The following is a 20,344-nucleotide window of genomic DNA, read 5'->3' as shown; positions in this document are numbered from 1 at the left end:
AGTATTTCAGCAAATAATAAATTCATCAAGTGATTTTGATTGATTGAAAAGCTTAATAGAAACAGGTAAAAGTTGTGAACTATTAATTGCAACGACACAAAAACATGTTCAATCCTAGTTAATAATTAGAGTAATTGCACACCGTATTGAAGCATTACTGTTTATCCTCAGAATTTAATTTGGAAATAGAAATGTAATTTATTTGATTGATATTTTAATATATTTAAAAATAATTTAACCCATCAGGGGTAATTCTCGAAGAGCCCTTGTCAGCTATAATGTGTGTTAAATGAAGTTTGAAGCTATAGACTTAGATTAAATAATTGTAAAAAAAAATCTATGTCAATACTCCTGAAAACTTAAAAAAAAAAGCAGAACAAAGCAAGGTTTTGGAGTCATCCATTCAGTGTTGAAATGCCGAGAGTGGACAAAATACTGAAGGCATTTCCCTGTGCATCTGTTGCATGTAGACACCTTGGCCTTGTCTTTAATGGCATCGTATCTGAGCTGCAGCTGCTTCACTTCCTGCTGGGTGGTGCAGTGTTCGGCCATGTTGGATCCCTTGGTGGCAATGGTCTCCAGGGGACTGCTGTGACTCAGCACCTCCTCATACAGGAGCTGGAGAGAAGGCATAGACAAATGCTCAACAGTATGCTGAGATGCTTTTAATTCCCAGGCGTGAATGTGAATAACTCAGCACAGATGCACCAGGGACAAGGCCGTTGCGGTTGGTATTTTTCTTTTGCCGTGGGAGAAAAGGAAACAGGTCTGTCACATAATCAATATTCTTACAATATAGGCAATTAGAGCCCCGTTATCTACTGTGAAATCAATTGAGCTAATCATATTTGCCACGGGTGACTGTCTATCACTCCCTGTGAAGCATAGTAAACCAGAAACGTCTTCGATCCCCGTGACCCTGAATATTGGAAAAGCTTAATAAATGACTTTTTCACTGCCTTTTATAGAAGAAAGACCACCAGATTAAGGGTTTGCGATACCTTGGTCTTTCCGAGGTTGGCCGTCTTGTCTCTCATCTCTGAGTACTGTCTGTCCGAGCAGCACAGCGTCTCCTCCACCCGCTCCATCCACAGGACGAACTGGCCCACATCCTCCTGGTAGCTGGTCCACTGGGACAGGGATCCCTCCAATTGGCTGATTAAAAAAGTAAACATCATCACATAACCCACAGGGAAATACACAGATACGGGTTGGTGAATTGTTTTAGGGTCAAACTAACCTTTTACACTGGATGGAGGCAGAGAGCAGAGAGTCCCAGGAATCCTTGAGGTCCTGGATCTGTTTTCGGACCACGGGGACACCCTCCGCTGAGGTGTTCCTCTGGACCGCCTCACCCCGCGTCAGCAACATTTTCAGCTGGATCTCCCGCTCCTGACGGGCCGCCAGCAAGGCCTGGATCAGGAGTAAAGACAGCAAGAATTAAATGTGTTATTTGAAATTACACAATGTCTGTTGGGATAATTTTGAGATGCAATATACTATAGCACAGTGTATATTATGGTAATATTTTTTTTGCTCTTCTTTTATACTTGGTCATTGAGAACATTACATGTTTTGTGGTTCAGGAATTTGCACCATTCTAGATAGATAGATAGATAGATAGATAGATAGATAGATAGATAGATAGATAGATAGATATAGACCACATCAAAAATAGCAATATCCAAACAAAAAAAAACAATAACAAATAAAACTTAAAAAAATAAAAGAAACAAGAAAAAATTGGCTCTCTAAAATAAAAATAAAAATAATAAACAAGAAAAAATGGCAATATACAATAAACTAAAATAATAAACAATTCACATTCTTACATTAATGGGAAGATGTGCAGAATACATATAAAATAAAATATGTACATACACTGGGTACCAGGGTGGAGTAACAATATATACAGTAATTGCAGAGTTTATAGATTTGTATGACTAGAAATACATTTAAAAGAAAATCTGAGTAAGCTTGTGCATTTTCAAGGTTATAATGTCGTCCCTACCTCCAGCTGTATCATCCTGTCCTCCAACACACTTTTGTCCGCGGTCGGGGAGAGGCAGGTGCCAAGGATCCTTTGGGCTTCACACACCCAGTCCTGCAGCTCCTTCAGGCCCTGCGAGAAGAGCTGGTGCTCCCCCACGATGCGCTCGATCCTGGAGGCCTTGTCCTTCAGAGAGCAGAGCCAAAGCGGCCGTCACAGTCAGAGCGGCGGTCGTACTGTGTTTCGTTGGTCTTTTGTTTCGGCGAGGATTAGCACTGAGTTTTAAATTCTATAGAAATAGAGGACTTTCCCAGACAAAGAAAAAAACACAATCCCAATTAATTTTCTCTTTAGTTAAAACGTAGATTAATCAGTACCTCGATGAATAATTAATGCAAATTCAAACCAATCTCTGCAATATTTGCGAGGGTTTGCAATTTTTCTACAGTATATTGCCGCGACTTTTCCTTGTAAAAGGTCCAAATCGTCAGAACAGTTAAACTTGTCGTCCCTTCCTTGAGAAGTTTATTTTGAATTTAATGATTATTTGGTTTAATGTTTATTTTATAGACTTAAAACCCATGCAAAAGCACAGTATCTTCTTTTTTTATAACTTTGACCCATGGATCCTTATGTTTAGAAAATAAAAATATATTTCCTTTCCTTTCTGTGCTAGGTGGAATAAGTATTATCATAAGTGGCGATTACATGGCTCTTTCTTCATCGGTAGTAGTAAAAAAACAAAAACAATTTCCTTTGATTTGCAATTTGTCTTGAGAGAATCTGCCACATGAAGTCATTTTGGTCTGAAAAAACTGTGAAATCCCAAAGGGACTAACAAGCCTCCTAGACATGTACAGTATACACTTCAGATTGACTGACAGGTGTGGGGAGTTGGAGGTACAGTGGAGAAATGTAAATGTGGCACTCAAATGACTGCGTCATCTTTTCAAACAACTCCATTCCTGTTTCCAGGTCTGACAGGGAAGAAGACCTAAAAATAGCGCTCCGTTCGCAGGCCGACAAAGTAAATAAGTCCCATTCAACATCATCATTGTCCTCTGAAGAGAGGACACTGCTAGTGCTGCCAGTTTGAGTTTTTTTTGCCCAATGCAATATCAAATAAATCATGAAGATGTCATCAATATCAAGAGTCTGTGCAAAAAAAAAAAAAAAGGTCAATTTACCACACATTTAAACTCTGGCATTTCAAAAGTGCCACAGCCCTGGGCTTCACTCATGCTGATGAAACAGAAATCCTATGGGTCATTTGAAATGCACAAGGAACAGTCACATTGAGACATCCAGGTTTTACATACTAAGAGTCCTTTGTAAGCTAATGTTTTTTACCTGGGGCAATAGGCTGTGAGATTGTGATTTATGTGTTGTTGCCCAGAGTCATGTTGAGGGGGGGGTTGCCATGACACAGCAAAACACAGTAAAGCCACAGAAAGCAGCACTGCTGGACAGAGAAAGCCTCCTTTTTAGGAGCTTCCACTTCCAGCGGTTAATAAAAGGCGGGGAGGGGAAACAGAAGACGTGCCACAAGAAGGTGTGGAGAGGGAGGAGTGGGGAGGAAGGGAGGGAGGGAGGGAGGAGGGGATAGAGTATTACCTTGGTCAGGTTGCTGAGGGCGAGGTACTGCGCCGACAGCTGGGACACGCGGTGCACGAAGCCCTTGCCGGCCGCCTGGCCCTCCCACAGCCGGTGGGCCCGCTCCCTCAGCCGGCACAGCTCCTCCTCCCTGCCGGACATCTCCTCCAGCACACACTGGGTTAGTGGCAAGGAGGAGATGGAGGGGATGGAGGAGTAGCACCAGGAGATCAATGAGTCAAAAGGAGGTTGAGGAGACGGAGAAGATGGAGGAAATAGAGTGCAGGGAGAAGATTGGCGGGGATGGAGATGAATGGAGGAGATGGAGGACATGGAGAGAGGAGCCCCAGGAGAGGAACGAGGCAACAAGGAGGTTGAGGAGATTAAAGGTGGGAGGATTTGAGGGCATAGGATTTCACCATCATGGGAAGAAGGAAAGGGCAGAGAGGATGAGAGGTATTTAGGAAGGAAGGCGTGGCAGGGACGAGGGATACAGGGTTTGGGGAAACAAGGAAACACGGCACAAGGAGAAGGACAACAACAGAGAGCACATTTAAAACAATGTACGAGGGACGAGGACATCTTAAAGAACAGCATCAGCAGAATTTCTCTTCTGGATGTTCCTTCTTTTTTTTTTTTATGTGGTTAGTCGGGTAGATCGCACGGAATCAAACGGAGGAAAAGACGAGCCTGATAAGGAGCTTCAGAGGTAGACGACATATAAAGACATAGGGAGGGGTTTCCCACCCAAGGGTTTTCCCACCCTGTGTTATTTGGTGTTGTACAGTCAGCTGGGGGAGGAAATTTAGGTAATTTCTTGCGGGGGCCAGACAAAAGGGCTGCAACAAGAAGCGCTACGGCAGACGACAAACTCATACAAAAATAGCAACAGCGATAAGGGCAGGGCACTAAGATGGGCTTGATTTTTTTTTTTCTCCACCTCTTTTGTCAGTTTTTATCTTTTTTAACGCTCCACGCCACTCTTCTGCTTTTCTTTTTTTTGCGAGGGGGGCCGTTATCACATCTTGAAAATAGGCTTTTTAGCCACACGGCACTCTCTGACAGAAGGGGAATTAATTAGATTTCTGGACTTTTTCCTTTTGGACTATTGTGTCAAGATGCATCTCTTTTTTTTGATCCAATGGTGCTCGACAAATGTAATTAGGTTCTCCTCTCCACTATGCTGATTATAGTTCGCGCTTTATGGATGCGTGACTTATGAAGAGCTATAGCTTATTAGCTTTCAATGACTCCATATGATCTTTAATTTATGGAAAAGTGGAGAAGGATAAGAGATGTTAAGTAATAACAATTGAGACAAGGAATACAGGAGGAGCTGAAAATCAGTCTATCAAAATCTATTTAACACATGAATTTGAAATATTAGGCTAAAAATATGATATTTTATATATATCAAATTTGTTAACAATCACAATTATTTGTCTCGGGTGGGACCACACAAATATCGGGTGTGTTGGGTTGAAGTGAAGATGGCTATAAGAGGATCATAATAAGTGATGTTCTCAGGTATTACGTTAGTCATTAAGGAACCTTGGGCAGGTCTCCATTTCATCTCCACGGTACCTGCAGCTTGCCCAGCTCCTGCCTCTTGGCTGGGAGGTCGTGCAGCCGAGCACTGCTCTCCTGAACTGTGACCTCTGTGTCGTTCAGCCAGTCCTGGAGAGGCTCGGCACAGGACTCAAAGTCCCTCATCTGCGACTCCAAGTTCTGGCCAAAAGGAGCACAGAAACAATTCAAAGCTCTCACATGTATCTTTGCAGACTGAGGGAAATGAATTTCCATTCTACCGAGGACCACAAGGGAAATAAGGGTTGTTTTTAATATTTCTGAACCGTGTAATACACTCTTGTTTCAGAGTGTATATAAAAAAACAAAAACAAAGACACAAATCAGATGTGTATGAATATTTGTAAAGTGTAAAGGTCAGTAGGTCTGTGCAGACTAATAATACAGAATGTACAATATATTAAATACAATCTAGGTATGATTTCCTACTTCACACATCTCCAGTATATGAGGGGGAAAAGGGTTGAGATAAACAAGACAAGGCTGTTCAATTATGATTCATGTGATACATCTGTTGTTAGGCAAAAGGAAAACACACTGTGTAATTGTGTGTGTACCCTAAGTCACTCAAACACGCTAACACACACACACATATACAGAAACTCTGTGCTCTGACCTTGAGCGCATCCTCCCTCATATGCAGGTTGCTCATCAGACTCTTCCAGTCTTCTCTGGCGTTGGCCATCTTGGCCTTGAGTCCCTCCACCCGGTCGGCCACCACAACGGCCATGAGCAGCTCTCCTGCCGCCCCCACCGTGCTCAGCCGGGCCTGGCCATGCTCCCTGTCGCTCAGGAACTCCTGGAGGGACAAGAATCAAAATGGGGTTTCAACTATGCCAGATAACACACACACACGTACACACACACACACACACACGTACACACACACACACACACACACACACACACACACACACACACACACACACAGACAAAGGTCTGGGAGGGGGGTGAAAATTAAGAGTTAAAACAGAGAGATGAAGATAAAACAATCAGAATGACACTAATTGGCCAACTGATTCGATAACATATTCCCAGAATTACACTCTACGTTGTCGGACAATGTAATTAGTCATTGTCATCACTGATTCCGTCGGTGTGGGTGGAGCCTAACTCAGGGAAGGGAAGCGATCAAACTAACTAAGTCAGTGAGCCTGAAATGTGTGGCTTTGACATCCCCCCCCCCCCCCCCCACACACACACACACACACACACACACACCCCAATACACCCCAATACACCCCGCCCTCGGAGCGGAGCCAATGACAGTAGCGCAGCAGGGATGACTCCACCATCTGTGCAGTAAGCACATCACCGACATACAGTTAAACTCACACACCCACACACACTTTTTATCTCGCTCTGTTCCTTGGTCTCTATCTGTCTCTCTCTCTTTCTGCTCCTCCTCAGCCCATCCATTTTTTTATTTTTTACACAATGGCTCCTCTTTTTCCCCTGGCAAAGTAACGGTATAGCACCAATTAAGCGTGACACAGAGCATGTCTGCCCCTCCCCGAGTCGGCCCTTCCTGGAGGTCAGCCATGTGGAAACATTGTTCCACATTCCTCACCACGTCAATAATAAATAAAACATGACCGCCTCCATATTCGCCTTCCCCTCCAACATCCTCTTTTCATCCGCAGAGTGGCTCTGTGAACTTTATTTTTTACTCTGTGTCCCTCCAAGAGTTGATGATACGGTGAAAAAAAATTATCCGAAAATCCAACACCTCACCTCCTGAAGCATGGCTATTTTTAAAAACCATGAATATATGATATGAATATGGATGTGAATTGTGAATGTTAAATCCAGGAGAATAATTGATGTTGACTTGGTTATTACCAATAGAGCTGATTGATAAAGACAGGGGTAGAGGAGCTTAATATGGCGGGGGATTGGAAAGAAGATAGAAAGGAGAATGGGAGAAGGAGAGCGAGAGAGAGAGAGAGAGAGAGAGAGAGAGAGAGAGAGAGAGAGCAAGGGGACAGAGAGAGAACGTGAGAGAGAGAGAAAGAGAGAGAGAGAGATAGTCAGGGGAGAATTGGAGGGAGACCCTGCTGTGGTGCTCGCCCTCATCCCCCTCTTGGGTCTGAGCCTGCATCCAGCTTATCCAGTTTGCATCAGATCCAGGCATTCCATCAAGCCCAGCAGAGGACACAAAACAGAGATTCCCGATCTCAAATGGACTGACTCTTCTTGATTTTCTTTTGATCATTTCTCTCCCATTTTCCTATCGTAGATGATCAAATAACTGATTCGGAGATGACCTGAGACAATGGCTTCCTCTTGGTAAGAAGGGCGTTTTAAGGTATTTTATATGTATTGTTTTACATTATATGCATTGAGCATATTACTGATACGCCAATAGATCTATTATTGAATACCCTCCCCTCTCCCAAGGAATAAAACAGGAAGTATAATACAAAGAAAGAAATAACTTGAAAAAAAATGTCCTCAATATCGGCAACTGCTGTTAAATAAATATGTGTAATAAATATGTACATATGTTTCTCAAATGTTACCACTTCAGTAAGGTTTAAGAAGGCAACACCCCCTACCTGGATCCTCTGCAGGGCGGCCGAGGCCTCGGCCACGCTCTGCGGCACATCGAAGCACTTGGCAGTGCTAATCTTGGCATTGACCAGCCACTGCTGGAAGTCCCGGAGCGCCGCCCGGAACCTCTGCTCCAACAGGCGCTCCTTATTCTGGCACTCCCTGGAGGCTCGCAGGCTGAGGCTGGACGGCGGGAGGAGGGAGGGAGGGAGGCGGGGAAGGAGGAAGGGAGACGGTTGGTGAATCAATGAGATGTGTAGCCCCTTAATGCCCTGAGAACAAATCATATAATATCCATAAATGACATCATATGCAACCCCCTTGTCCCCCTCTCAAATCTCTCTTTTACTTCCGTCTGTCTGCTGTGTGATCAAGTACAAATAGAGGTACATAGATATCTATCTACCTATCTATTTATAGACAGATAGATAGATAAAGACCAGATAGATAATACAATTATAACATGGAATAATTGTCAATATACAATAAACCAAAAAATGTACAATAAATAATAGAATAAACAATAAACCTCTGAATTAATAATTCCCATTCTGACATTGTACAAATTTGCATACATAAACACAAACACACTTACACTTACACTTACAGTTATACGTAAAAAATACACATACTGTGTATACCAAGGTGTAAAAACAAAATGGTTATAACAATGTAATATATATAGATGGGGTGAACACAATATGGGACAGTATGGGGGGGTGAGAGAGAGAGATGGCCAGCTGGATAAATGGAGAAGTGGGTGAAGTGAAAGGAATGAGAGCTGGGGGGCAGAGCGTGGGGTGATGGGGGTGATGGGTAGGGAGTTGAAGGGGGGTTCACGAGGGATCGGAGGGGTGAGAGTTAACGGTAGGGGGGAGGGGCAGGATGGAGAGAATGAGGGATGGGTTGGGTGATACTGGGAAAGGGAAGCTAAGATAGAGAGAGAGCTGGGAAGAGTACAGTAGAGGAAGAGCCGTTGAGGAATGCATTGTGGAACGCTTTTAATTTTGACAGTTCTTCAGTGTTAATTGCCGAAGACAAAGAAACATGGATACCGCAAAAATATAACTGATAACGGTCGCGGTGTTCAATTTTCTATAGAATAAACCAACCAACAAAGAAGCAGCAGCTTCCCAGTGTCTCTCAGTATTTGCAAAGTCTAAGTTTTAGTAAGGAATATGTGCATACTAAAGCCACAGAAGGTTTTATGGGGGAAAATAAGTAATGAATAACAGAATGAAGTAGTCCAAGAGATAAAGAGAGAAATAAAAAAGCCCATGTGTTAAGGGTGAAAAGTCACGGTTACAATATGGTTTGTTAACTTGAGTTCAAGGTAGCACTAGGTGAACAAAATAAACATATTCTCAAAGCCTCAAATCCACCTTCAAGTCAGAACGAGACATTCATGTATTAGCCCAAAGTGGAAAAAGAAAGAGTTTTACAATCAGTGGTTATAGTTGAAAGATAAGTTGTGACGGAAAGGTCGACGGGCATGTAAACCAGATGAGCGGCTGTTTGGGCAAGATGTTCCGTCCAAAAGGAAAATAAATAAAACACAAACACACAACCTTTCCTTTGACACACACACACCTCCTAAGGAAGCCTTGACGGGCAATAATGGATCAGGCCCGGCACTAGGATGAAGTGACAGTGAGAGGCAGTTAAAAATGGTGAGGGGGCAAATCTTTTTATGTAGTAAAACAGAGGATTATCATCCCGCTATGCCTATTTCTGCATATTTTTCATCCTTTGGATAGCAATATAGTGTTGCAGGCACCATCGGTTTATGGATGTGGTGAGGGAGGACATGCAGACGGTTGGTGTAAGGGAGGAAGATGCTCAGAACAGAAGGAATTGGAGGCAGATGATCCGCTGTGGCGACCCCTAACGGGAGCAGCCGAAAGAAGAAGACGATAGTGTTGCAGGCACGTGCAGGTATCATTTTTTATTTTTTATTTTTTTTTAAGCATGAATGGGCAACGAGATTTCGTTGGTAACAGCTACAGTATATTATATATTGACTAAAAGAGGGGTCCCCAACACGGCAGACCCCTGTTTTAGTCAGACGGTTGGGGTTAATTGTTTATAAATCTGAATATCAATTGTCAAGTTTGGATATAATAATATAAGCCCAAATAATAACCATATTTAAGTGGGCGCCACTATGTGGTTTTAGTGGGGAAAAGAAGTCAATAACTCCTTTCCCGACATTATTTTGTACAATCACGGCAGGAGAATAACAGAGCAACTATAGTGTTTTAATAAGTCTCATATTCCAGAATAAATTACTTTATTTAGCCTGTAGGAAAAAGGAGAAGAAGAAGTCCAGATGACTAGAGGATTTATTTTCTTGGCAAGATATGAATACACATGATGTACGCGTTTTTCAACGCATCCTCATTGGTCGAGTCCAAACGAGTCTTTATTGAAGGAAGTGATGTCAGCATTCAGCGCTGAATGCTGTTTGTGCAGTGGAAAAAGAGACAGGATCAGATAACAGGCTTCAAATAAGGGGTTTCATTACGTCGCCTCTATGATACTTGTATCTCAGCCAGTATTTTTAGTTGTTTTTGATATTTTTATATAGGATACATACTATAAAACTTAAACTGGAGGGGCAGAAAATACAACTGAGGGGGCAAAGCCTATGGACATACACACAGAGCATCACATATGCACACAAACAACCCTGAGTTTTAATGATGCAATGCAGGGAATGAAAGGGGAACACTGTGGGGAGCGCAGGGGTGTGAAGGGGGGCCGTTTTTATGCTGTGACAGACAAAATCTGGCAACCGGGATAAAGAGCGTGATGTGTGTGTGTGTGTGTGTGTGTGTAATGTCCTTTCTATGTCTCTCCTCTCCTTTTCGTTTTCATCTCTATATTCAGTAACTCCACTGCTGCAAGGTAACTTCATACAGGACAGGTTGTAAGAGAATTGAGGATGCCAGTTAAAAAAAAACCACCAAAATACTGTAAAAACCCAGCTGAGGGAGAAGGGGCGACGGGTTTTTCTACTACCCATCAGAGGACCATCAACAGGTTGAGCTCACCCGTGTGATATGCCAATAAAGACTAGTCAAGGGGGCTTAGTCACAGTCCCCCTGGCCGTGCATTCAAATCTGCAATACTCCATTATTCAAATTAAAGTACTATTAAAGTGTAAACACACCAAGTCACACAAAAAAATAAAACAACAACTTAAGCATGCACTTAATGAACACGGCGAACATGTGGGCTCGATAGCAGCCACCAGTAAACAACACAACGAAGCAGTCCATGAGTCCATTAAAAAATTAAACCTAAAACATATCTAGTCTCTAGCATTGGCTGTTATTTCCTTGGGGAACACACTCGGTCTGGCATCAAACGAAAATGGAAGAAGGAGACCCGCCAAAAAAAAAAAGAAAGAAAGAAATAAACAGCAAACAAGCAGAGAAGAGGCAGCGAATAAACGTCGCTTAGCAACCGGTGGCACAACGGCTCTGCACTCCGTCACCTTTCACCCTTGTCTGGATGACACACACACACACACACACACACACACACACACACACACACACACACACACACACACACACACACACACACACACACACACACACACACACACACACACACACACACACTTCGCAAATTCTTCGAAAATGCAGGCGCCAACACACACACCAGGTTTCATTCTAGAATTACAAAATGAAAGTCAAAGACTTATAAGTACTTTTAAGCACAATTTTTTCATTTAATTTCATTTACCTTTCTTTCAATGACGCAAAACAAATATAATCCATTTTTAATGTGATCTTTATTAATTCAAGTATAATATAATCTTACAGTAGTGTCATTGTCCATTATTTATATTAGTATTATTAGTATATTATACTGGAATTATATGTAATTACTCACAATTTGAATAACAAAACCAGGGGGAAAATCCCAGGTTTTCAATTAACGCATTTCTTTCAAGAACTTTTCAAGCACTTCAGCCCAAAAGGGGCTATTTTCAAGGTATTCCAGTCCTGACATTGCTGAGAGTGAAATTCAAGCACTTCGATGACCTGGTAAAAAGCCGCGTACACACACACACACGCAATGCGTGTTTTCCAGTGTTGCTGTGCTTCACTGGTTAATCTGAGGCAGCATCGTCTGACACACTCCCATCTTCCACTTCAATTTGTTTGCACCGCGATAGCAACACACACACACACACACACACACACACACACACACACACACACACACACACACACACACACACACACACACACACACACACACACACACACACACACACTCACCTGTTGTGGTGCTTGATGAGCGTGGTGACCCGGTCGGACTGAGCGTCCAGGTCTCTGGAGTAGCGCACCAGGTCGTTCAGCTGAAGCTTCAACTTCTCTGCCATGGGCTCGGCGCTCTGCAAGCCCTCCAGTATCTCCTGGCGAGACGCGGAAAAAACACACAGAACCAACAGTCTCAGCAGGCGCGTGCGTGTGTGTGCACGTGTGCGTGACAGCCACCCGGTGGATCTGCATGACACCCCTTCAGTGGGTAACTGCTCTCTCTCTCTCTCCCTCTCTCCCTCTCTCACACAATAGCATTTCTGTTCTGCACGGAGTGTGGCAGGAAGAAGCCGCGGACAACGCTCTCCCGCTCCACTCAGCGAGCCTCACATACTGCTCTCACACGGCGACATTCGCTGCCATAAAACATCTACAGCCTCTCTCTCTCCTTCCTTCCCTCGCTCTCCCTCTCTCTGACGTACCTTAGATAAACAACCCCCCTCTCTCCTTAAGTCTGGGCTCGCTCTCTAACGCACACGCTCGGTCTTTGCAGTCGTCCGCCGTCTACTTACACTCCCATCCCTTCCTCCTCTCCCCTCTCCCGCTTTTCTGCGTCCCTCCCTCTCTGGAACACTCTCTCTCCCTGTTCTCGCTGCACTCTCTCTCCTCCCCCTATCCCTCCCTCCCTCTTTCCCTATCCAAAGCTTTTACATTAGTTTTCCCCCTGTCTCTCTCTTCTCAACCCTCGCTCTCCCTCGCCCAACCTCTGCCTACAGTATATCCTTCTCTCTTCCTAAACCCTCTCTCTCTCTAGTTTTTGAAACACATTCTTGTCCCCTTCTCCCTTTCCTATCTCTATCTCTGCTTGAATCCTTTTCACCCCCCACCCCTCTCTCTCTCTCTCTCTCTCTCTCTCTCTCTCTCTTTCCCCCCAGTGGAATTCAGCTGTCAGCCCCTTCGCAGACGCAGGAAGGTTGGAAGCGCACGCTCACGCACACAAACGAGCGCATAACACAAACAAGGCCGGACACAGGAAGCAAAGGGCTCTCGGCGGAGGAGGAGGAGGAGGAGGAAGAGAAGAAGGAGGCGAAACAGCAGAGGGAGGAGCGCTCTTCTTGTGCCTTGACAGCATCAGACACCCCCACTGTTTAAAGAAACCCAAGGAAGAGTACAAGGTGTGTGTGTGTGTGTGTGTGTGTGTGTGTGTGTGTGTGTGTGTGTGTCAGTGTATATAATACAAGGTGTGTAAAAAAAAAAAAGAAAAGAGAAAAAGAAGATGCCTGCACGCTACATTTCAGCAGACTGTGTGAATGAGGAGAAAGTGGCTGGCATGAGGGAAGAAAAGAAGGGAGCAGAGGAGGGAGAGCTGGGGAGGGACAGATAGTGGAGGAATCGGGCCAAAATGAAAAAAAGGGAAGGACAGAGAGAAGAGCGGGAAAAAGTGAAGGGGATTGAAGCTGTCACTCTTCAGCAACGGCAAAGCTGATTTACAAACTTAATCTGTTTTTAGTCTGGATTTACAAATAGAATAGATAATTACGGATGGAGAAAAGCGTCACTGTATGCCGAGAGAGAGTGTGTGTGTGTGTGTGTGTGTATGTGTGCCCTTCTATGTGTGTGTGTGGGGGGTCTTCTCAACTAATCACTATTCCGCAGAATTCTCATCAACAGTAATCAGCTGGTTTTGGAAAATATCAACTTTCTGAGAGAAGATCCACAGAGGAACGCTGGAAAATTAAGCTTTTTTTTTAATTTTGTTCTGCAAAAATGTCTGCTTTATTTTCCATTATCCTGCCATATTTTATCTTGTAACAGTTAACTGTGAGGTTTATTGTACATTTCACTTTTTCCCAAGACACTTTTCATTTTTATATTGATATATTTGTTTCTGTTACTATTACTGCCTATTGTTTTTTTCAGGGTTCATTCTGGTATAACAAAATACAACTCAAGCGCTATTTCAAGTACTATTTATTTCACACAAGACAAATGGAATACATTTTTCAACTTGACGTTTACTAATTAAAATACAATATCATCTTAGTCTCATCGTCTATTGTTTGTATTAGTATATCTATATATCTATTATTAATCCCATTGTCATCTACTATGATAAGTGTCCATCCAACCATGCTGGATTAAATTTATATTTCCCTGGCATAATCTGTCATAATAGCGACTCTGGAACATTTTTATTACATTATGATTTTAATTAAAAAAATGTTTGGGTTGTGCTGCAACCCTGGTTTTATGAATGACGAATGAGAGTTCTTACTATGCCATGAGCTGTCTCCAGACAGCTCCACTGAAAAAGTCTCAACTTGGCCTTGATACGCTGTGATTGGGCCACTAGGACATCCATCATAAAGCCCGCTCCCCGTATATATACTGGGATGGGTCACAGCCTGTCATTCTTCCTCTGACATATTATTCAGCTCTTGAGGGAGATGGTCAGTGAGAGCACCGGTAAGAACTCTCGTTCTTCATTCGTAAAACCAAGGTTGTAGCACAACTCAAACGTTTTCCTTCATTTCGAACTTGACTTCCTACTAGTGGTCGATTAATTGGGTCAGAATTTGTGCATTTTGAGATAATCAGCATCAGCTGATGCCTGCACTCACGAGGCCGAAAAACACAACAATTTCTGCAGACTATAAAAAATAATATCTGTTTTTGTATACATATAAATTCTGAATATTTTAAACGGTTCCAATTTTCCGCACTACGGATATACCGGTAGCAGCTGCTTCCTCACTCTCTCTTCTCTCCCACAGCGAGTCACACACACCGCTGCAGCGGCCACATAGCCCCGCCTCCTCTCACTCACACGCTGTCTTCACTGTCTCATTTATTTGTTATGGTGTCTGCTCATTAAAGATGGCAAGTGCAGAGCCTCTGCGACTGATTTTAAAAGAAAACAGCAGGAGTGCTGTTTGGAAAAACTTCGCATTTCAGAAAAAACATAAACCTAACTCAGAAAATTGGAGAACATTTAAAAAAAAATTTAAAATTTAAAATTTATTTTCTCCTCCAGACAGCGCTGCGCCGTGCGTGTGTCTTATTGTGTTTTTATTTTAGATCTAGGGAGTAAATATGAGGAAACATGGAAGCCATGCTCAAACCCAATTGGCTAACAGAACCAGAAACTTGTGCTCAAACCCTATTGGCTCACAGAACTTGAAAACACGGTAGGGTGGCTCTACCCACAAAAAACAGCCTGTTTTTTTTTTTTTTTTGTTTTTTTCTAACCTGTGCTGTCAGCATGCTGGGCATACAACACAGAGTACATGTATGCCATTGTATCCAGGACAGAGTTAGTCTGCCAGTGGAGTTCAAGTTCTCAACCTGCAATGCAACTCTTTATTAATTCATAAATCATCAAGAACTGCTGCAATAACTCTGTCCTGTGGATGACCTGTAAGAATGACAAGAGCACAGTTTTTGGTTATGGAGAACCACCACCAACCCCACTCTTTGGAGAACTATTTATCATGTTTGGCTCTATAAACAACTGATCACTACTACAAGAGGGGGAGAATCACCACGGCGAGACAAATAAACACAGAAACAAACAACATTTACATAAAAACATAAAATGACATTCTCGGACCATGTTGCTGCCGTCTCCCGGTCCTGCCGCTTCACACTATTCAACATCCGAAAAGCCAGGCCGTACCTGTCCCAATATGCCACTCAACTGCTGGTACAAACCTTGGTGATGTCCCGTCTCGACTACTGCAACGCCCTCTTAACAGGCTTGCCGGCCTGTGCGGTGAAGCCACTACAGATGATACAGAATGCGGCGGCGCGACTGGTGTTCAACCAGCCAAAGAGGGCACATGTCACTCTGCTGCTCATCGAGTTCCACTGGTTACCTGTAGCCGCTCGCATCAAGTTCAAGTCTCTTATGCTGGCCTACAGAGTGATTGCTGGGAATGCTCCCACCTACTTAAATGCTCTTGTAAGAGCACATGTTGCCCCCCGGGTGCTGCGCTCGTCAAATGAGCGTCGCCTGGCTCTGCCGGCCATACAGCCACGGCAATCCAGGCTATTCTCATTTGTAGTTCCATGTTGGTGGAACGAGCTGCCAAAAATGACCAGAGCAGGGACCTCCCTCTCTGTCTTTAAGAAGCACTTGAAGACCCAGCTCTTCAGTGAGTACCTCCTCTCCTAACCTACAATTACTTAGCACTACCTAGCAGTATTTATTGTTACACTAATGTCTCTGTCGCAATGTAGCTTGAATGTTATTCTCCCTTGTAAGTCGCTTTGGATAAAAGCGTTTGCTAAATGACTAAATGTAAATGTAAATGTAATAAACATTGGATGACAACATGTATTGAAAAAAAACAGTGAATTAGGTCCAGGAAAACTGGAACTACAACTGGTCACGTGGCCTCTTCCTGTCATAATTATGGCAGTAAATGAGGGAGGAATTGAGAGGAATGCAACCAGGAGGGTGCTGGGGTGCACTCGAAGCAGGTGTGGTGGTGTGCGTGTGTGATGGGGACCGGCTGTATGTGTTTGTGTGTGTGTGTGTGTGTGTGTGTAAGAAAACAGCCTGTTTTCTAACAGGATTGTATAAAGGTATGTTAAAATGGCTAGAATGCATAATCTGAGTGGTATTTTCAGTAAAAACCATCAAAAACATGTTTTGGGAACCTCAGAGACCCATATTAAATTGTGTAAAAAGGAGCATAATAGGTGCCTGTGGGAGTCTCTGCCCACAGGTATGGGTTTAGGGAGTGAGACGAAACAATAAAGATCAGTTCGGGCATTCCACCCAGTCCCACTCTGGACGGCTGACAAACCTGTGCGCCGATCCCTCTCCGCAAGACAGACAAAGATTGAGAAAACACCCTGCCCCCGGATCCGACCAATCAGAGCCGCGATGGCGCTGATCCGGGGCAGCTGGGTGGCGGTGGGAAGGAAACCATGCTGCTGTCTGCAAGCTCAGCTTAACACCCCTTGGTCTGCCTCATACCCTCACCCATGGTCTAATGGGAGGGTTGTCGTTTCGAATGGAGTACCATAGAGGACAATGAGCTGTGTCTCGTGAAGCGAACAGATCTACCTCTGCTTGGCCGAAACTAGATCATCTCATGACCAGAGGATGAATGCTTGCGGCCGTCTCCTCGGTTTAGCTTGCCTTGAATGTGTGATGCTGACAGAGAACATTTGTGAGTGTGAGCCCACAGCAAAATCTGGGAAGCCACCTGATGCGTGGCTAAGGAGTAGAGCCACCCTGATGATTGATATAAGTGATCATCGCAATGTCTGAACGTATCAAAACGTGGTATCTCCTCACTGGTGGTGCCAGACGCAACCTAGCAAACTGGACTGCCACCAACTCCAATACATTGATGTGATGGGTCTCGTGACCCCCCCACGACTTGTAGTGTCACCGGTCCCAGCCAAATACCTTTGATGAGGTTGATGGGGCTCAGCCGAACCCGAGGCTGTCTCAACACTCCTGCACACACTCAAAAAACCCGCTTACATCCGGCTTTTCTCTTTAGTGGGAAAGGTTACACCAGTCCCGGGACAAATGATCCTGTAATAGTCACAGGTTTTTATCAGCTCCAGCTGCGATTGGCAGTGACAGAAACATGACACCCGGGTAGACAACATCATATTTAAGTCTGGTCGGGAACGAGTCTCCCTGTTACAGTTGTATAGGGTTTATTATTTACAAGTAAAGTATTTACACAAAAACATCCAGTTTTTACTAAATCAAGTGCCATAGCAATGGTAAGCAACGGGGAGACTGTGACCTGCCATGGGACAGTGGGGACACACAGGCATACAGACACGTACGGGAGGGGGTCAATGCCCAAGCACCTGCTCCTTAATGTTCATGTGCCACGTTTATTTTTTTTAAAGCGTGAATGGGCATTGAGGTAGCGGATTTCTGTGATCAGGACGCCTGTGATGGTGTGCATCAGGGCGCCTATGATCTGCTCTTCATTGTGTGTCCCCCTACCGCTCCATTGACATGTTTTGAGTGTGGGGACCGCTCTGTGAGGACCACAGCTGGGAACCCTCATGCTTCGTACTGGTTCTACTGTTTTTTTCCCCAATCACACTGGAACCATGACCACCAAGATGATTTTTTTTTTCAAGAACATTTCAAGGGCAAAAAGGGGCTATTTTCAAGGTATTCCAGTACTTACAAATCTGTGGAGGAAATTCAAGCAGTTCAAGCACCTCAAGGAGCTGGTACGAATCCTGGTTTTAAGAAGTGAATGATTAGAATCACATCCTACCTTGGCCATACTCCACCCCTCCACTGCCTCCTCCCCGTTGCTCCTCCCCTCGGCCCTCATCAGCTCCTGGCTCCATCCCCTCAGCCGCCCGTCGAGCTCCCTAAGCTCCGCCTCCAGCTGGGCAGTCAGGCGGTCATACTCCTCCTCCGAGGCGGCGGCGGTGGCCAGCGCCCCCTCCAGGCCGTCGCGGGCACGTAGAGCTGACCCCTCCCACTGCTCCAGTGCCTGGGCCAGCGCCCCTAGCTGGCGGTCCACTGCCTCGCAGCCACCCGCCGCTGTGTGCTCTGCCGTGGACGCCGCGCAGCGCCGTACCCGGCTCAGACGCTCGCGACCCTCCAGCAGCCGGCACTCGATGCGCTCCTGACGCAAAGTGAGGAAGGGAGGGAGGGAGGGAAGGAAGAAGGGAAGTGGAAGAAAGAGAGAGAGAAAGTTGCTACGGAAACTGTGGCTACGGAAACTGCAGCCCTCTTTTGTACTGCTGTTTCTATTTAAAGCAGCTGACACAAAATGTTTTTTTAAGATATTTCTTATAGTGCCGCTACATCTCTCTCTCCCTCAATCTTCCACACATCTGTGCACAGCATTGCGATCCACTTATCTCATCCCTAATCTTCTTTCTCTACTTATTTTGCCTTTTTTCTTCCCCGTTTTCATTTTCTCTTCTTCCGTCCTTCCCTCACACCCTCCGTCTATGTCTGGCTCTAAGTGGGAAGGTAGCACTTCTGAAGAGTGTGAAAAGCAAACACTTGAGTGTGATGCGATAACGGTAAAAGTGTTAGTGGAAAGAGATAAAAAACACAATAACTCTGAGATCTAACATTGTAGCGGAAAAATTGTTACAATTACCTTGCGTGTTTGCCCGTTTTCTGTTAATTTCTGCATCTATGACTGATACACTGTAAAGCAGTGCATCCCGTTATCTCGCTCACACACACACACACACACACACACACACACACACACACACACACACACACACACACACACACACACACACACACACACACACACACACACACACACACACACACACACACACACACACAAACACACACACACACCTAATGTGATAATAAGGACTCGCGCATGGAAATTAAATGCAAATCAATATTTTCTCACATACTCCACAGCTCTGTAATGGTGGAAATTATCTAACAGGTGGAAGGCTTGGATTCTAATTAAATTCCTTCCACTGGTTCACACGGTATTAGACAAACACAGACAGTGAGCTCAGAAATTGTGTCGGGGGGGTGGGATATCGAGGAATTATCTTTTGATACGGGAAGAAACCACATAATTTTTTTTATTCGCTGCAGAAATGCGAAACCACCTCAAGAGATTTTGTATATATTTACAGAAGGAATATACAGTTTATAATCAAGGTACTCCTCACTTAACGACTGAGTTCTGTTCCTGCGACCAGGTCGTTAAGCAAATTGGTCGATAAGCGAGGACCCGTGTTATTCCACGGTAAGGGGGCGTGGCCATTGCGAACGCGAGCGTAGTGAATACTGACAGACTGCGGGAACCACACTGAGACTGAGAACAGTGATGAGATGAGATGTACACAGTATATATAGTGTATATAGTATATGTAGTGTATATAGAATATATAGTGTATATAGTATATATTGTGTATATAGTGTATATAGTATATTCAAGAGGTTTTTTTGTCACATACATATACATACTTTCATACATATATGCAGTGAAATGTCAAGTATATATAGTATACAGTATATAGTGTATATAATGTATATAGTATATATAGAATATATAGTGTATATAGTGTATATATGGGGTCAACCAGATGGAACAGATGGAGAAGAGTGTCCGGAGTGATCTGTAACAGAAAGGTTGGAGTAAGGGTGAAAGGGAAGGTCTACAGGACGGTAGTGAGACCAGCTATGTTGTACGGTTTAGAGGCGGTGGCACTGACAAAAAGCAGGTGGCTGAACTGGAGGTGGCAGGTGGTTGATATTTTCATTGGGAGTGATTCCAGGATCAGGATTAAGAATGAGTACATTAGAGTGACAGTTCAGGTTGGACAGTTTGGTGAAAAGGTGAGAGAGGCGAGA

At 44.1% G+C, this 20,344-nt stretch overlaps 1 protein-coding gene across 1 annotated transcript in view; it reads right to left on the bottom strand.

The window, feature by feature from the left end:
• Positions 1-20,344, bottom strand: part of syne1a (spectrin repeat containing, nuclear envelope 1a) — a gene marked incomplete at its 5' end in the record, with an annotated part of 153,831 nt that overhangs the window by 79,296 nt on the left and 54,191 nt on the right. The window contains 10 exons of the mRNA XM_080023003.1: positions 475-618; positions 1,002-1,155; positions 1,241-1,413; positions 2,012-2,176; positions 3,605-3,760; positions 5,168-5,311; positions 5,787-5,969; positions 7,729-7,906; positions 12,019-12,155; positions 18,267-18,626. Coding sequence (XP_079879129.1) covers positions 475-618; positions 1,002-1,155; positions 1,241-1,413; positions 2,012-2,176; positions 3,605-3,760; positions 5,168-5,311; positions 5,787-5,969; positions 7,729-7,906; positions 12,019-12,155; positions 18,267-18,626 — 1,794 coding nt within the window. The remainder of the gene's footprint in view (positions 1-474; positions 619-1,001; positions 1,156-1,240; positions 1,414-2,011; positions 2,177-3,604; positions 3,761-5,167; positions 5,312-5,786; positions 5,970-7,728; positions 7,907-12,018; positions 12,156-18,266; positions 18,627-20,344) is intronic.

Source organism: Zeus faber, assembly GCF_960531495.2.
Source record: "Zeus faber genome assembly, chromosome: 2".
Classification (NCBI taxonomy): domain Eukaryota; kingdom Metazoa; phylum Chordata; class Actinopteri; order Zeiformes; family Zeidae; genus Zeus; species Zeus faber.
Note: the sequence above shows the minus strand (reverse complement) of the source record. Positions and strands in the feature narration are given on the sequence as shown.